This window comes from Equus przewalskii, chromosome 25 (genome assembly GCF_037783145.1).
Source record: "Equus przewalskii isolate Varuska chromosome 25, EquPr2, whole genome shotgun sequence".
In the NCBI taxonomy this organism is placed as follows: Eukaryota; Metazoa; Chordata; class Mammalia; order Perissodactyla; family Equidae; genus Equus; species Equus przewalskii.
The window spans coordinates 46,991,555-47,005,860 of NC_091855.1; the positions used below are offsets into that span (position 1 = coordinate 46,991,555).

The window sequence follows — 14,306 nt, forward strand, 5'->3', positions numbered from 1 at the left end:
GGGCAGGTGCAGAGGGAGGGAGGAGAGAGAGGGTCTTCCTGTCAGGGTCTGCAGTCTCCTTTCCTATGAACAAAACAATATCTTGGTCCCATCTCTACCCTCCTGCCTCTGAGGCCCAATTTATAATTTAACCCCAAATAATGAGAAAATGGGACAATTACACCTGTGCCATCAATGATTCAATATGAACGATGCTCACTTTTACAAAGCATATTCCTTGTTTTTATTCTTATGTCTTTTCCATTTAAAATCATGGTTCTTTCTCATGAAACTAGTTGGGGTTCTTGGACACATGTTGTGGGCTGTCTAGGAGAAATGTGTGCATAGAGCCTTAGACAAAGTTACTCAGCTTCCAAATTCTAGAATGAGGTATCTCCCAGCTGCTTATGCAGAAAATATAGCTACTCAGATAAAATTAATGTCACAGTACTCAACATGAGGGCGATACGGTTGTGAGGATTCTCCTTATTTTTTACAATTGTTTATAAGTTTTCCAAAGTTGGCATCAACACATCTATTTATGTATGAAGATATTACTTTGAATAAGGTAGTGATTGTGGATATCTTTCTGCATTTCTATGATTTTGATGATGTGATTAACCATAATGCCAAATCCTGGGATGTCTTTGCAAGGTTCCCTAAATACAATTGCATGTTTATTTGGAGTCTACTCACCTAGCTCAGCATTTATTTTATCAGACTGTGTCTTCTAAGACTATGAAAGTTGTCTGTGAAATGTCTTATTAGACACCTAAGGTTAGATTTCAGTATCATCCAGGGTAGCCCTGTTCATCTTTGACAAGGCAGTTGTGTGAATATCATAATCTCCTTGGCTAGTTACTGAAGGCCTGTGTACTGTGTCAAAATAATTGTTATGTCAATTTTCTATAGAACAATTCCCTCCTGCCCACATTCCTCTCCCTGTGCGAATAGCCTTTGTCTTGGGACAATTCTAAGTTGCAGATTTAGAGAAGTAGATTCTTGCACAAGCAATTTATTAAAACTTGTTCCCAGTAGAAACAGTCAAGGATGTGAGGTCAACAGGTCAGGCAAACTGGAGGAGATGAGCATAGGTATCATGTCTACAAATCCCACAGGGAGGAGCCTCAGCCTGCCCTGCTGAGGGGCCCTGGGGGGTGAACACAGCTCAGAGTTTCCAACCCTGAGACAAGGGAGATGGGCTTGCACATTCCTGCTCATGCAGCTAATGGTAGACAAATGTTGACCATGGGTGGTGCACATCCCATTGAGTGTGTAAAGAAGACATGCTAAATTTCAGGAGAGTGGTGGATCAAGAATACCTGTGGGGCTGAAGTTTGAATCTGAAGTTTTCAACATATGATATCTCCCATCACAAGTGCACAAGATGGATGGGGCACAAGGCCCACCTGGAACTCATGTAACACAACAATAAAAAAAGGTAACAACTTCTCAGCCTGATGAGAACCACATCATTGGAGAGATTACAGGGAAGGAAAGCAGGAGCTGTGCAGGGCTCAGTCTGGAGGAGTCAAGACCTGGACCTCAGTGTATGGTTAAGAGTTAGGCTGGGCCTGAGGTGGGGATGTAAGGGCAGAGGCCTGAAGGAAGGTAGCTCTGGGCGCAGAAAAGTGGGGAATGCTTAAATCTGATTAATCGGTGTCTCAAAGCTCAAGTGCCCTCCCATCCCAGACAAAAAATACCTAAAATCAGGAAAAGAGGTGCACACAGAGTCCCTGGAAGGACTGTGCAGCTTGACATCATTCCCTCCCCACTTATAGGGACTGGGTTCCCCACATGCAAATTTCTCTTCAAGCTCGAGGGTAAAATCCACTCTCGGGCTGTGGGAGCTCACAGCTCTCTCCTCAGACAGGGCTGAGGTCTCCGAGGAAGGCAGAGCTGTGGTCTAGAAGAAGATGAGACTCTTGGGTCTTCTCCTTTGCGTGATGATGGCTCCCCAAGGTGAGTGTCTCAGATGTCAGACCTGGGTCTATGGGGATGGTTGTGACTGCACCTGACTGAGAGGGACTGATTCTCTTTGTCCTCAGGAGTCCTGTCCCAGGTGAAGCTGCAGAGTTGGGGCCCAGAACTTGTGAAGCCCTCGCAGACAATCTCCCTCACTTGTGCTGTCTATGGATCCTCCTTCACAAGCAGTGATTATGGTTGGAGCTGGACTCGCCAGCCCCTAAGGAAGGGGCTGGAGTGGATGGGACTTGTAAGCTATAGTGGTAGCACTTACTACAGCCCATCCCTCAAGAGCCGCATCTCCATCTCCAGAGACACGTCCAAGAACCAGTTCTCCCTGCAGCTGAGCTCCGTGACCACCGAGGACACGGCCGTGTATTACTGTGCAAGAGTGAAAGTTAGATATTATGATGCACACAGTGAGGGGAAGTAGGTGTGAGCCCAGACACGAACCTCCCTGCAGGGAGACAAGAGGGGCTGGGCTGGAAGGGGTGCTCAGGACCAGCAGGGGGCGCTCAGAACTCACAGAGCACAGAGACTACACCCAGGAGCAGGTGCAGAAGTGGATGGGGAAAGGCTTCCTGTGGGATCAGGGATTTTCCCTGCAAGCTCTCAGTTGCCCTCAGGGAGAAGTCATGTGTTTCTCTTCTGCCTGAAATATCTCATATCCTCAGTGAAGCCAACAAATGATGAAATAACATTGTTTGCTGATGAGATAGATCCAGTGACTAGGACCTTTCCTGCAAGTTCGTATAGGTGCTGAATTTCTGTCTTGAGAAAGATAACACACTGAGGATTCTCATTGTCCCTGATAAACAGCAGCACAGTCCAGGTGGTCTGCATGCTGAGCTCATGTTCTCTGCCCTCAGATGGGCACACACTGACTCCACATGTTATGGCCGTTACAGTAGGACATATGCCCCATAGAGTTATTTTTTCTCCCTGATAGAATTTAAACTCTCATTACCACTTGGGTGGACACTGATGATCAGGGATTGCTCCCTTCTGTGGCTGTCCCTCAGTGTTGTGGATGGAGAACCAGGCCCCCTATGGGGATGCAGCTCTCATTTTCCCCCATGAAACATGGAGGAAGACAAGCAAAAACTTAAAACCCATCCCAGCCGTGATGGGACGTGTCCTGGGTGAGTCGTTGAAAGTGTCCTTGGAGCCATGTCTCAGCTTCCACAGGAGAGTCCACATGGATGATGAGAACCAGCTGTACAGAGTCCTGATCCCTGTCCACTCTCTGCTCCCTCGAGTATCACAAAGAATCACACCCACCACCACCCTCTGTTTTCTATGTCTGAATTCTAACTAAATCTCTCCTACATCGTGATTCCTTTAGGCTGGAGCCCTAATCACTTCCCAGATCCACCTCCAAGAGCAGACACAGAGTAAGGCTCAATAATGCATCTCAACAATAATGGAATAGACTTAAAGTGGTACAGAAAGGTGAATCTGCAGCTTCAAATATGTTTCAGAAGAAAAATTAAAATCAAAAACAAATATGATGAGGGGCAGGCCCAGTGGCGCAGCGGTTAGGTTAGCATGTTCTGACTTGGCGGCCCAGGGTTCGCCGGTTTGGATCCTGGGGGCAGACATGGCACCACTTGGTGAACCATGCTGTGGCAGGTGTCTGACATATAAAGTAGAGGATGGTGGGCACGGATGTTAGCTCAGGGCCAGTCCTCCTCAGCAAAAAGAGGAGGTTTGGCGGCAGATGCTGGTTCATGGCTAATCTTCCTCGAAAAAAAAATAAATAAATAACAGTGATGAGGGACCCGCCCAGTGGCACAGCGGTTACGTTCTCACGTTGTGCTTCAATGTCCCAGGTTTTGCTGGTTCAGATCCCAGGTGCGGACCACTGCAGTGCTTGTCAAACCATTCTGTGGCAGGCGTCCCACGTATAAAAATTAGAGGAAGATGGGCACAGATGTTAGCTCAGGGACAGTCTTCTTCAGCAAAAAGAGGAAGATCGGTGGCAGATGTTAGCTCAGGGCTAATGTTCCTCAAAAAAAAAAGTAAAAAACACTCTATAAAATCAAAAGTGATGACACATAAGCATGACCCATGAAAGAAACATTGAGTCAGATTTGAAACTTAAAGCTTTTGCTCTGAGAAAGAAGCTGTCAAGAGGATGAAAAGATGCATCATAGTCTGAGCTACAATTTCCTCTGTGCAAGTTTCCTCTGTTCTTCCAGTTTTCATTGGCTTTCACTAGTCCCTTATTATACTGATTTTTGTGTCTTTCTTCCTGCAGATTACTTAACACCGTGATGATGATTGTTGAGGTGGGTCTGGATTCATTTCTGCAGAATGTGCTGGTCTTCTCTCCCACACAGAACAATCTGGCAGAGCAGCTCTTTGTGATGTGTTCTCAGTCCTGGAGGAAAAGGCTTTAAAGGGAGTAGTTACTTCCCTAATTATGTGGCCCCCGAGAATATCACCCTATAGCACCTTCACTACACTCCGCTTCAAGAAATCCAGTAAGACGTTCTCATTTATTCTTGTTATAATTTATAAGCTATCTGGTGGTCTCTGCTCCAGTTAAGCTCCAATTCCCATACTGCTTCTTGTGGAAACAAATTGTTTCTCTCCAGATTTCATGTTTGTTGTTTGAGCTATAACTTCAACTATCTGATGTGTTGAAGAAGGTCACTAATTTGCAATTTTTTCAGTATAGTTGTTGTTGTAAGAAGAGGAGCAACCTTTTCCTCAGCTCTGTCCACCCTGCAGCCGAGCAGCAGTTATATTTGTAGAACCCACAGCCTGTAAACAATCCATATGTCAGTCAGAAGCGTAACAGAGAGACACATTCTGGTCTAATCATTCATTGGAAAACGCCCAACATAGCAATGTATGATATATGAGTGCTTGATACACACAAAAAATGGTTGCATTCCCAAGAAACAATGTTGAGAGAAAAAATTCAGACAAATAAAACACATACTGTATGATCCGCTTATATATATTTTAGTGAATGAAAACTAAAGTAACACAATGATCGGGAAGTGGTTCCCTATAAGTTGGATTAGAAGAAGGGGGAGGGAGGAACTACGGAGGAACATGGAGAGACTTTTAATGGTGATGGATCCCTTCACAACCTTGATTATAGTGATGGTTTCACACGGGTGCACGTGTCAATACTCATCAAGTTGTAGACTTGACATGGGTGCAGGTTGTTACATGTCAATTTATCTCCTTAAAATTACTGCAGATAGACAAATGGATAGTTAGTAAGGAAAGAGGGAGAGACTCACAGAAAATGACTCCAGAAATTAGAGACTCCCGGAAATACACATGCGTGAATCCTGGCTCTCTCTACGTTCTTTCAGTAACACTGGAATGCAGCAAAATCATGCCATGTTCTCATCGCAGAAAGGGGTTCTGAAAACCTCATCTGGCCTGTCCAGCTCTGCCATTGAGCTGATTCTTGCTGTACTCTGGTCCAGTGAGGAGCCTGGGCCACGAAACTGGGCTCAATCTCACCTGATGTGTGCTCTCAGACACATTACACAAACGCTCTATGGTTCCCTCTGTAGATGTTCATCTGTGAAATGGAGGCAAAATTGACAGCTACATCACAGGCTTTGTGTGTATGTGAAAATGAATATGATTATGGGTGCTAAGTGTTTGTCACAAAATAATCTCGTAATAAAATATCATATTTTCCAAAATATTCTCGTTAGCACCATAACGTCTCAGGACACTCACACTTACCCTGGGGAACTGGCCTCCTTTAAGGTGCCCAACCCCAGAGGTTGATAAATAGTTAGAGGACGTGCAAATAGGGTCCTCCTTCTGCTGATGAAAAGCAGCCCAGCCCAGACCATGCAGCTCTGGGAGAGGAACCCCAGCCAGGGGATTCCCAGGTGTTCCCTTACGGTGGATGGGACTGAACCCTGACAAGTCACCATGGATTTTCAGCTGAGCTGGGTTTTCCTTGGCGATATTTTAAAAGGTTATTTATGGAGTACAGCAGACATTGAGACTGTAGGAGGATATGAGTGAGAGAATCAGTGGGTGTGTAACAGTTTCCTGACAAGGATGTCTTTGTGTTTGCAGGTGTCCAGTGAGAGATGCAGCTGGTGGAGTGTTGGAGAGGCTTGGTGCAGCCTGTGGGGTCTCTGAGACGCTCCTCTGAAGCCTCTTGATTATTTTGATGACTATGCCATACACTGGGTCCACCAGGTTCCATGAAATTGACTGCAGTGGCACTCATCTATTAACTATAATGGTGATAGCATTTCTGGCTCAGACTTCATGAAGGGTCAATTCACCACGTCCATTGACAATGAAGGAACATGCTACATCCGCCAATGAACAGTCTGAGAGCCTAGGGCATGGCCCTGCATTATTGGGCAACAAACATGGTAAAGGAAAGTCAGTGTGAGCCCAGACGCAAACCTCAGCGCAGGGAGACAGGAGGGGCTGTGCTGCAGGGGGCACTCAGGACCAACAGTGTGTGCTCAGGACACCAGGGAGGCCACACTTCACCAATTATGTGCTTTGACCCCAGGAGCAGGGGAAGATGGAGATTAAGAGCTGGTTTACTCTCAGTGTCTGGGTCATTCTCTCTATATAGCAGTTTCCCTGGGGAAAGTTATCAATTTAATTCTTAGGCCAATCAGGAGAACCGAAAAGAGTAGAGGAATATTTCTTCCTCCCTTACGCAGGCCTTCGGCAGCCCCCAAATCTGCTGCTGCCTTCGGCTTGAACTTCCACATCTCCATAACTGTGAGAAATAAATTACTGTGCATAAGCTACTAGACTATACTATTTTGTAATTTTAGCTGAAATGGACTAAGATAGAAATTGGTACTGAAAAGCGGGGGCGCTGCTGTTAACAAATACCTAAAAACGTGAAAGTGGCTTAGGATCTGGGTAATGGGTGGAGGCTAGAAGAATTTTGAGATGTGTGCCAGAAATAAGGTTACATTACCATTAAGGGACCATTACGGATGATTCTGGTAAAAGCTCAGAGGGAAAAGGCAAGAGTGGTAGAGAATGCCTCAGTCTCCTTAGAGAGTGCCTTATCAGTCATGAACAGGATTTGTAGAAATATGGATGGAAAGACCACTCTGATGTGCTCTCAAATGGAAATAAGGAAAAGTGACAGTGGAAATCTGAGGAAAAGTGATCCTTGTTATAAAGTGACAAACAGCTTGATTGAATTCTGTTTGGGTCCTAGTGTCTTATAGATATTGGAACTTGTGGGAGACGAGATTTGATATTTGGCTGAGAAAATTTCTAAGAAAAGTGTTGAAAGATCAGCTCGGTTTCTCTTAAAGGCTTATAACAACATGATAGATGAGAGACATGACTTGAAGACATAATTGTTAATCAAGAAGGAATCAGAATTGAAAATTTGAAAAATTCTCCACCTATCCATACTGCAAGGAAGGAGAATTGTTCTGGAGAAAACAAGATGAAGGTGGCCAAATTTGATGGGGAAATTGGTATGGATGGCCCATCTCAACAGAACCTCACAGCTATCCACCAGGACAATGGGGAGATTAGTCAGCCATCTGAAGGGAAGCCGGAACCTATTGTCCCTGGCAGTTGAAGAATGATCCCAAAAGTGTTTCCTCACATCATGGGCTTAGCTCTTCACACTCCATTTCAGTGCTTCTAGGTCAGCCCAGTTGTGGTAAAACTGATGGATTGTATTAGTTTTATAGAGATAACTGTATTTAGTTCCCAACATTTCGTAGGATGTCTTCATTTGTGTCTAATACACCCATAGCTGTGTTGTAGCTTTTTCTCGTGACTAAGTTACCAGTGTTTGGAGTCAAGCTATATTCCAACTTAGAGTGCCCCCTTCACCAGATCTCAGTGAATAGAGCAGCCATTATACCCCCAAATGAGGCGGTATGACAGCTGACTTCTTCTCAGCTTGTAGCATGTCTCTCTAAGACTGGAAGAGCTTGACCCCCCAGGAGGCGCCAAAAGGAGCAGAAACACAAAGGGCAGGTCACAACTTTGTCACAGTGTTCCCAGAAAGTTTTTCCAGACATAGTGAAGCCCACTTTCCACATGGCACAGGGAGCGGTGAGAGTTGAATCTTAGGGTGGCCTGACCATAGGCTCAATTTTGATTTTTAAACATTGATCATAGTTTTAAATTTTTCCTTTGAGTTGGATAGTTGCAGTCTCTGTGTAATATTGCAATATCATTCTCATAGTCGCCCATTATGGCATTTGACTTTCTTCTACCTGTAGCCCATAACTATGTTGGTTGCCTGATGTGTTGGATTGGACAGTTGAAATGGGCCTATCATTTTATTTTATGCATTTGTTCTTCCTGAAGTTGATCACACACTGTCTTTCTTGGATCTTTGTTATGGATGTCTGTGTGAATCTAGTCTTGGGCACATTTGAACCTTATATCTGCAGTGCCTACCAGAGGTAAATTGTGTTTCTTCTGTGGCCAACAGAGAACTCAGATTCCCCCAGTAATTCCTTGTTTGTATTCTCTGCCAGAATTTGCATCTTCACACTGTGCTCTCTACGTGAATCTATTTCCAGCGCTCTCAAGTACACTCCAGCACCATATTGGCTTGACCTTGTTAATGTGGTGCAAATGGCTGGATGAAAGGCATGATCTAGGACCATCTGACTGGGCCTTATTCCTGGGCAGGCGTCGTGACCCTGGGTCTCAGGCATGGCTTTGTCCCTGTTCTTATTCCTCCTCCTGAGATGATACTTCTCCTTGTATTCCTGTTCCCTCTCGGGTAGAAAGTATCTTTGTTTCTTTCCCAGGTGGTCCTTCCCACAGCAGCCATGATGTTGTAACTGTGTCCTTAACTTCTTTCCAGTTTTGCTGCTCTTTCCTTCATACGTATGCTTTTACTCCTTAGGGAAGAGGAGACGGGGCTCAGCATAGAGTTTTCGAAGTTTCATCTGTTCCTTGCCCAATTCCTATTAGTTTCCACTTGTGACTTAGGATACAGGTTTCGGTGGCTTTCTCCCTGCAGGGTAGTTACTTAGTACAGTAGTGGTGATTGGTGAGGTGGGTCTGGCTGCATTTCAGCAGCAGGTGCTGTTCCTCTCTCCCAGACAGCACAATCTTGGGGGAGGAGCTCTTTGGGATGGGTCTTCAATCCTGGAGGAAAAGACTTTAAAGGGTATAGAGATCTCCCTAATTATGTGGCCTCTGAGAATATCATACTATAGCACCTACTCCACGTTCCACTTCAAGAAATCTATTAAGAATTTCTCATTTACGCTTGTACTAGTTTATAGGCAATCTGGTGTTATTTGTCCCAGTGAAGCTGTTATTTACATACTGATTCTCCTGGAACCACTTGTCTCTCTCCAGATTTCAAGTTTATTGTTCGCACTATAAATTCAATTATCTAATTCATTGAAGAAGGTCACTAATTTGCAGTTTATTCAGGATAGTTATTTTTGAAAGAAGACAAACAACGTTTTCCTCAGCTGTGTTTATCCTGATCCTGAGCAGCAGTTATATTTGCAATTCCTAGGATCTGGAAACAATCCAAATGTCAATCAGAAACTTAATAGACAAACACACTGTGATATAATCATTCATTGGAATACTTCCCATGATTACAGTGTATGAATGCTTGATGCATGCACGAAAAATTATTGCATTCACAAGCAATGAGTTTGAGTGAAAGAATACAGACAAATAAAATGCACATTTCATGATCCATGTATATGCAATTTAGTAATGAAAACAACTCTAAAGTAACACAAAGATCTGGAGTTGGCTGTCTACAAGTTACTTTAAGGGAAGTGGGAGGGAGATACTACAGAGGAACAAAGAGAGATTTTTAACGGTGATGGTTCTCTTCACAACCTTGATTATGGTGATGGCCGCACGGGTGTGCACATATGTCAATACTCATCAAATTGTACATTTAACATAGGGGAAGGTTACTATATTTCAGTTACACTCCTTAAAACTACTACAAATAATCAAATGAATAACCAGGAAAGAAAGAAAGAGGAATAGAGGCATTGATAATGACCCATGATATTTTCCTCACACTCAGCATGATGGAGGTCGAGAGAGAGTTCCCACTCAGGAGATTCCACCACATTTCAGCGGGACTTGGGGAAGGAGCTCTGGAGAGGAGGCTGGTATGACCACACAATTCTCCCCACACCACTTCAACTTTCTCTTATGTTGCTTGGCGCGGGTCCCAGGTAAAAGGATGGTTCTAAGCATGAAATTCTAACTATAGTTTTAAACCTTCATGTCAAAAGTCCTGAGCCCCTCGTGGGATGCATTGCACCTTCACACTTTCTGACACAACTGAGATCCCCAGTGACTGCAGCTCTACTGCCTAGTGGTCAAGATCGCCCACATGTTCTGTACCTGTGGAACTCTACCCCATGTTGGTAGAGTGTACACAGAGGGAGGACCTTGCTAGACTGGAATTACTTCCCGTCGTATATGTGTCATACCTTCCAATTATGGAAACTTGGAGATAAACTCCATGTCAAATAAAGATAAGTGCAAATGGTGCCTGAAAGTAGATACAAGAGGGAATGTGTTATACCAGGAGGGAGATCGACTACTACGCTGGTATCTTGAGAGAGACGCAGAGCAAGAGATCATTGCTTCTTAGCAAAGTAGAGCCGATACACACAGGGTGAATCCACAGTTTCCAAAACCACCCTTGCTTTTGGAACCTGATGAAGCTGAATGGAAACTAGCAAACCTGACTGGACTTCCTGTGGGAGAAATTGTGGTCCTATGGGATGATGATGAAATAGATCGATGTGTGATGACCATGGGGAACATTTGCAATGCAGCAGCACTTTTTAACTCCCGTGACTCTTATGTTTCAGTTTATATTTACTACAAAAAATATACTCTGGGAAGAAATTTATGAGAGCTGCTCCTCACAAGACCATCGGACCTTTCTTCACACAGTCAGCCAACCCATCAGTGTACAACTATCACCATTCTCACTGAAGGCTTAGCCAATTCTCCATTTATAAATAGAAAGTATAGACACTGCACAGTCATCATGGCACGGTGTACTGTTCACAAATGGAGAAACGCATTTCACCATTAGTCTTCTGGGAGGAAAACTATTACGCAGAATAAAATAGGCATCTTATCTTTATTTAGTATTCATATGTAGAGAGTCACTATGTCTCTCCTTTACTTACACCATTTTTTTTATCTTCCATTTTTTTTAACTTCTCTTCATACAGATCCTACACATTTGTCTCAGGTTGCAGAGCTAATTAGTTGGTGTAATGTAAATGGCATAGCTTTTAAATTCATATCTTGATTGTTCATTTCCAGAATACCAGAATGCACTTGAAATTGCACCCTGCATCCCGGCTCATCTCCATGATCAGTTTCCCAGGATTTGGGTAGATTCTTTGTTGTTTGGTATGATGACAATCCTGTTGTCTGAAATGAAGACAGTTTCATCTATTCCTTCATATCCTTTTGCTATTTACTCTACAGTATTACTTCAGGAGAGAATATAATTAACACTTACAGCAGAAGACTGGTTTTTCTGGTGAGACATTTCTCTGCACAAAGCTCCATCTCTGGAGTGGTGTGGTCATCCAAGGTTTTCTGCCATTTCCCTCCCCACTGTGTCAGACATACCTGCCAGTTTCTCTGAAACATTTTCCTGCCCTTGAGGTGGGAAGGAAAGTCTAGAAGCCCATGAGGGTGGGGACCTTTCTGAAGATCATCGTCTGCATTCTCTGAGGCCTGAGCAAGGACACTCACCACAGAGGTGAGCCTCAGAGGCACAGGATTCCCTGTGGCTCCTTCCCCTTTTAAGACCAGGGATTCTGGCACATGGAAGTTCTCCTCCAGCTCAGTTTATATCACAGTAACAGTGCAGTGTTGTCAGTCTCTTTCAATCTCTCTCTCTTTTCTCCTTCCATCCTTGGCCGAGTAACTCTAGGAAAGGCAGTACATTCTCACCAGATAAGATAAGATTCTTACATTTCCTCCTTTGTCTATTGACAGCTGCCCAGTGTGAGTAGCTCAGTGACATCTGAAATGACATCATGGGGAAGAATGTGCTCTGTGTGTGATTCACAGCAATTTTTTTTTTCTCTCATTCCGTGTGTCTTGTCCCAGTCAAAGTGTCAGGAGTCAGCCCCAGGGCAGGTGAAGCCCTCAGAGACCACGTCCTCAGCCTGCATTCTCTCTGGTAACTTTGTCACCAGTGATGAATCCTGGTGCTGGGTCCACCAGCCTCCAGGGAAGGGGCTGGAATGGCTTGGGCATGGTCACTATAGGGCATCATCATGGAACACAGACTACAACCCATGCATCAAGGACCGCATCTCCATCACTGCTGACATCACTTCCAAGAAATAGTTTTCCCTGCAGCTGAGCTTTGTGTTGGCTGAGGACACAGTGATGTATCTCTGCACAAGACACAGTGAGGGAAAGGCAGTGTGAGCCCAGACACAATGCTCGCCGCAGTGAGACAGAAGGGTCTGGGCTTCACCAGTTACCCAGCACCACCAGAGGGCAGCCATGGCCCACCCAGTAGAGGAGACCAGCACCAGGAACAGGTGCAGTGGAAGTTAAGAGCTGGTTTCCTGCCAGCATCTGGGGCTTCCTCTCATCTAACTGTTTCCCAGGGAACCTTTCCAGACTAATGATTCTGTGCCTTCCACTGATGTCTCTAAATTCAGAAAGGTTAATTATAATAGGATGAAACATTTTCAAATGCACAAAAGGCAGAGTGGGACAAACAGAGGCGTCAATATGTAATCAGGTTTCCTTTTTTCACTTTTCAATTATTTTTTCTTTCCTTTTTGTTGGTTCTTGGTTGGATGCCTCCATTTCCTTCACCCTGCTCTGCACCTCCCCATGAGAAACAGCTTTCTCATGGTGGTGTCTTGTGTTTGAGGAATGGGAGCTCCTGTTCCCAGTTGTCAGGTTTCAGGTGCACGTACGGGGACCCTCCAGGGGAAGAGACATGCTTCCAGAATATGATCTCACGCGAGCTTACCTGGCTCCTCACCTGTTGTGCTTTCTGATTTATGGCTCCCAGGAGAGGCTTGAAATCGCTGAAACTTTCAGTGGTTTCATGTTCAGTGATGTCTGTCCAGGGTCCACTTGCACTTGGTGAGATTAGATTCCTGCATCTAGTCACAGGTCAAAGGTGACCTCAGAGGGAACTTCTGGTTTCTGCTCTGACATATAAAGATTTGGAAATTGTCACTCTTATTTTTACAAAAGAAAGCTGGAAAAGCGGAACATTAGTGACTTTTCTTGACTGATCAGAGAAATTCCAGGAAAAACCTCCACCCCAATATATGGAAGCACAGCCACATCCAGAACCCCCAGTGAGATCAGCTTGCCTAGAACAGAACCTGCTGGAGGCACAATCAGGTGGACCACTTTCAGGGTAACTGTGAAGGTCTGGAGGAAAAGAGTGGATAGTGTGAGGGTGAGAGCTCCTGGGGCCACACCCCACATTTTGTGGGCTCTTCTATCAGAAACCTCCGGGTTCCAAATGAGGATCCATATATATCCCCTCATGGCTCTGGCAAGGGGAATAGGAGGACTAATCACTGGGAAAGCCACCAAGAACCCTCTCCAGGCAGACCCTCCAGGTGTATCCAGGTGCATCCATCATCCATCATCAGGGTTCCACCAGAGCTGCAGATCCAGGAGGAGACAGGATTGCCCACAGGAAAGGAGCAGGCACAGTTCCAGGTAACTGAGCAATGAGTCTGTCTCCAGGATGGATGCGGGACCTTAGGTCCTCAGACAGGTGGACAGAAGGGAAGATGACCATCAGGATGAAACCCTGAGGAAAGAGGTACACGAGTCTGTCCTGCTGACCAGGTGTCCTATGGAGGCTGGAGCATCATTCACTGAGCTGACCTCGTTCACCTTTGACTGCTGCCCTGCCTGCCAGTTGGTCCTGCAGAACAGCCTCAGGAGAATCAGGGGACAACAGCTCTGCCTCCTCCTCCTCCATTACTCTGGGTTCTCCTCTCCCACAGGTGTTGTGTCTTGAGAGGATCCCCAGCTGCAGGACTGAGAGAGGTCAGGTGGTGACTCTGTCCATGTCTGGCTTCAGCCCCAGCCCCAAAGTCACAGTCCTGGTGATGTCCACAGTTTCCTGGCAGAATCATCCTGAAGCCTGGCACAATCATTTAAACCAGGACAAGAGACACTGAGAGGGAAATGCCCCGTGAGCCCAGACAGGACCATCCCTGCAGGGTGGAGGCTGGGCTGCAGAGGACACTCAGAACCTCAAGGAACAGGGCTCCAGACCAGGAGCAGGTGCGCAAGGGGCTGGGGAGGGACTTCCTCTTACACTCCCAGTCTCTCTTTTTCAAAAACCAATCAAAATTAGGAGTTGGACAAGGACTGTTATGGTTTCT

General features: G+C 45.2%; 1 gene segment (V, D, J or C); it reads left to right on the forward strand.

Annotated features, from left to right (window-relative positions):
- The first annotated feature begins 1,928 nt into the window (after positions 1-1,928).
- Positions 1,929-4,346, forward strand: LOC103562619 (immunoglobulin heavy variable 4-30-4-like). The segment is given in 3 exon segments: positions 1,929-1,941; positions 2,028-2,373; positions 4,205-4,346. Coding segments are annotated over 3 exon segments (501 nt in total).
- Positions 4,347-14,306: the final 9,960 nt, after the last annotated feature.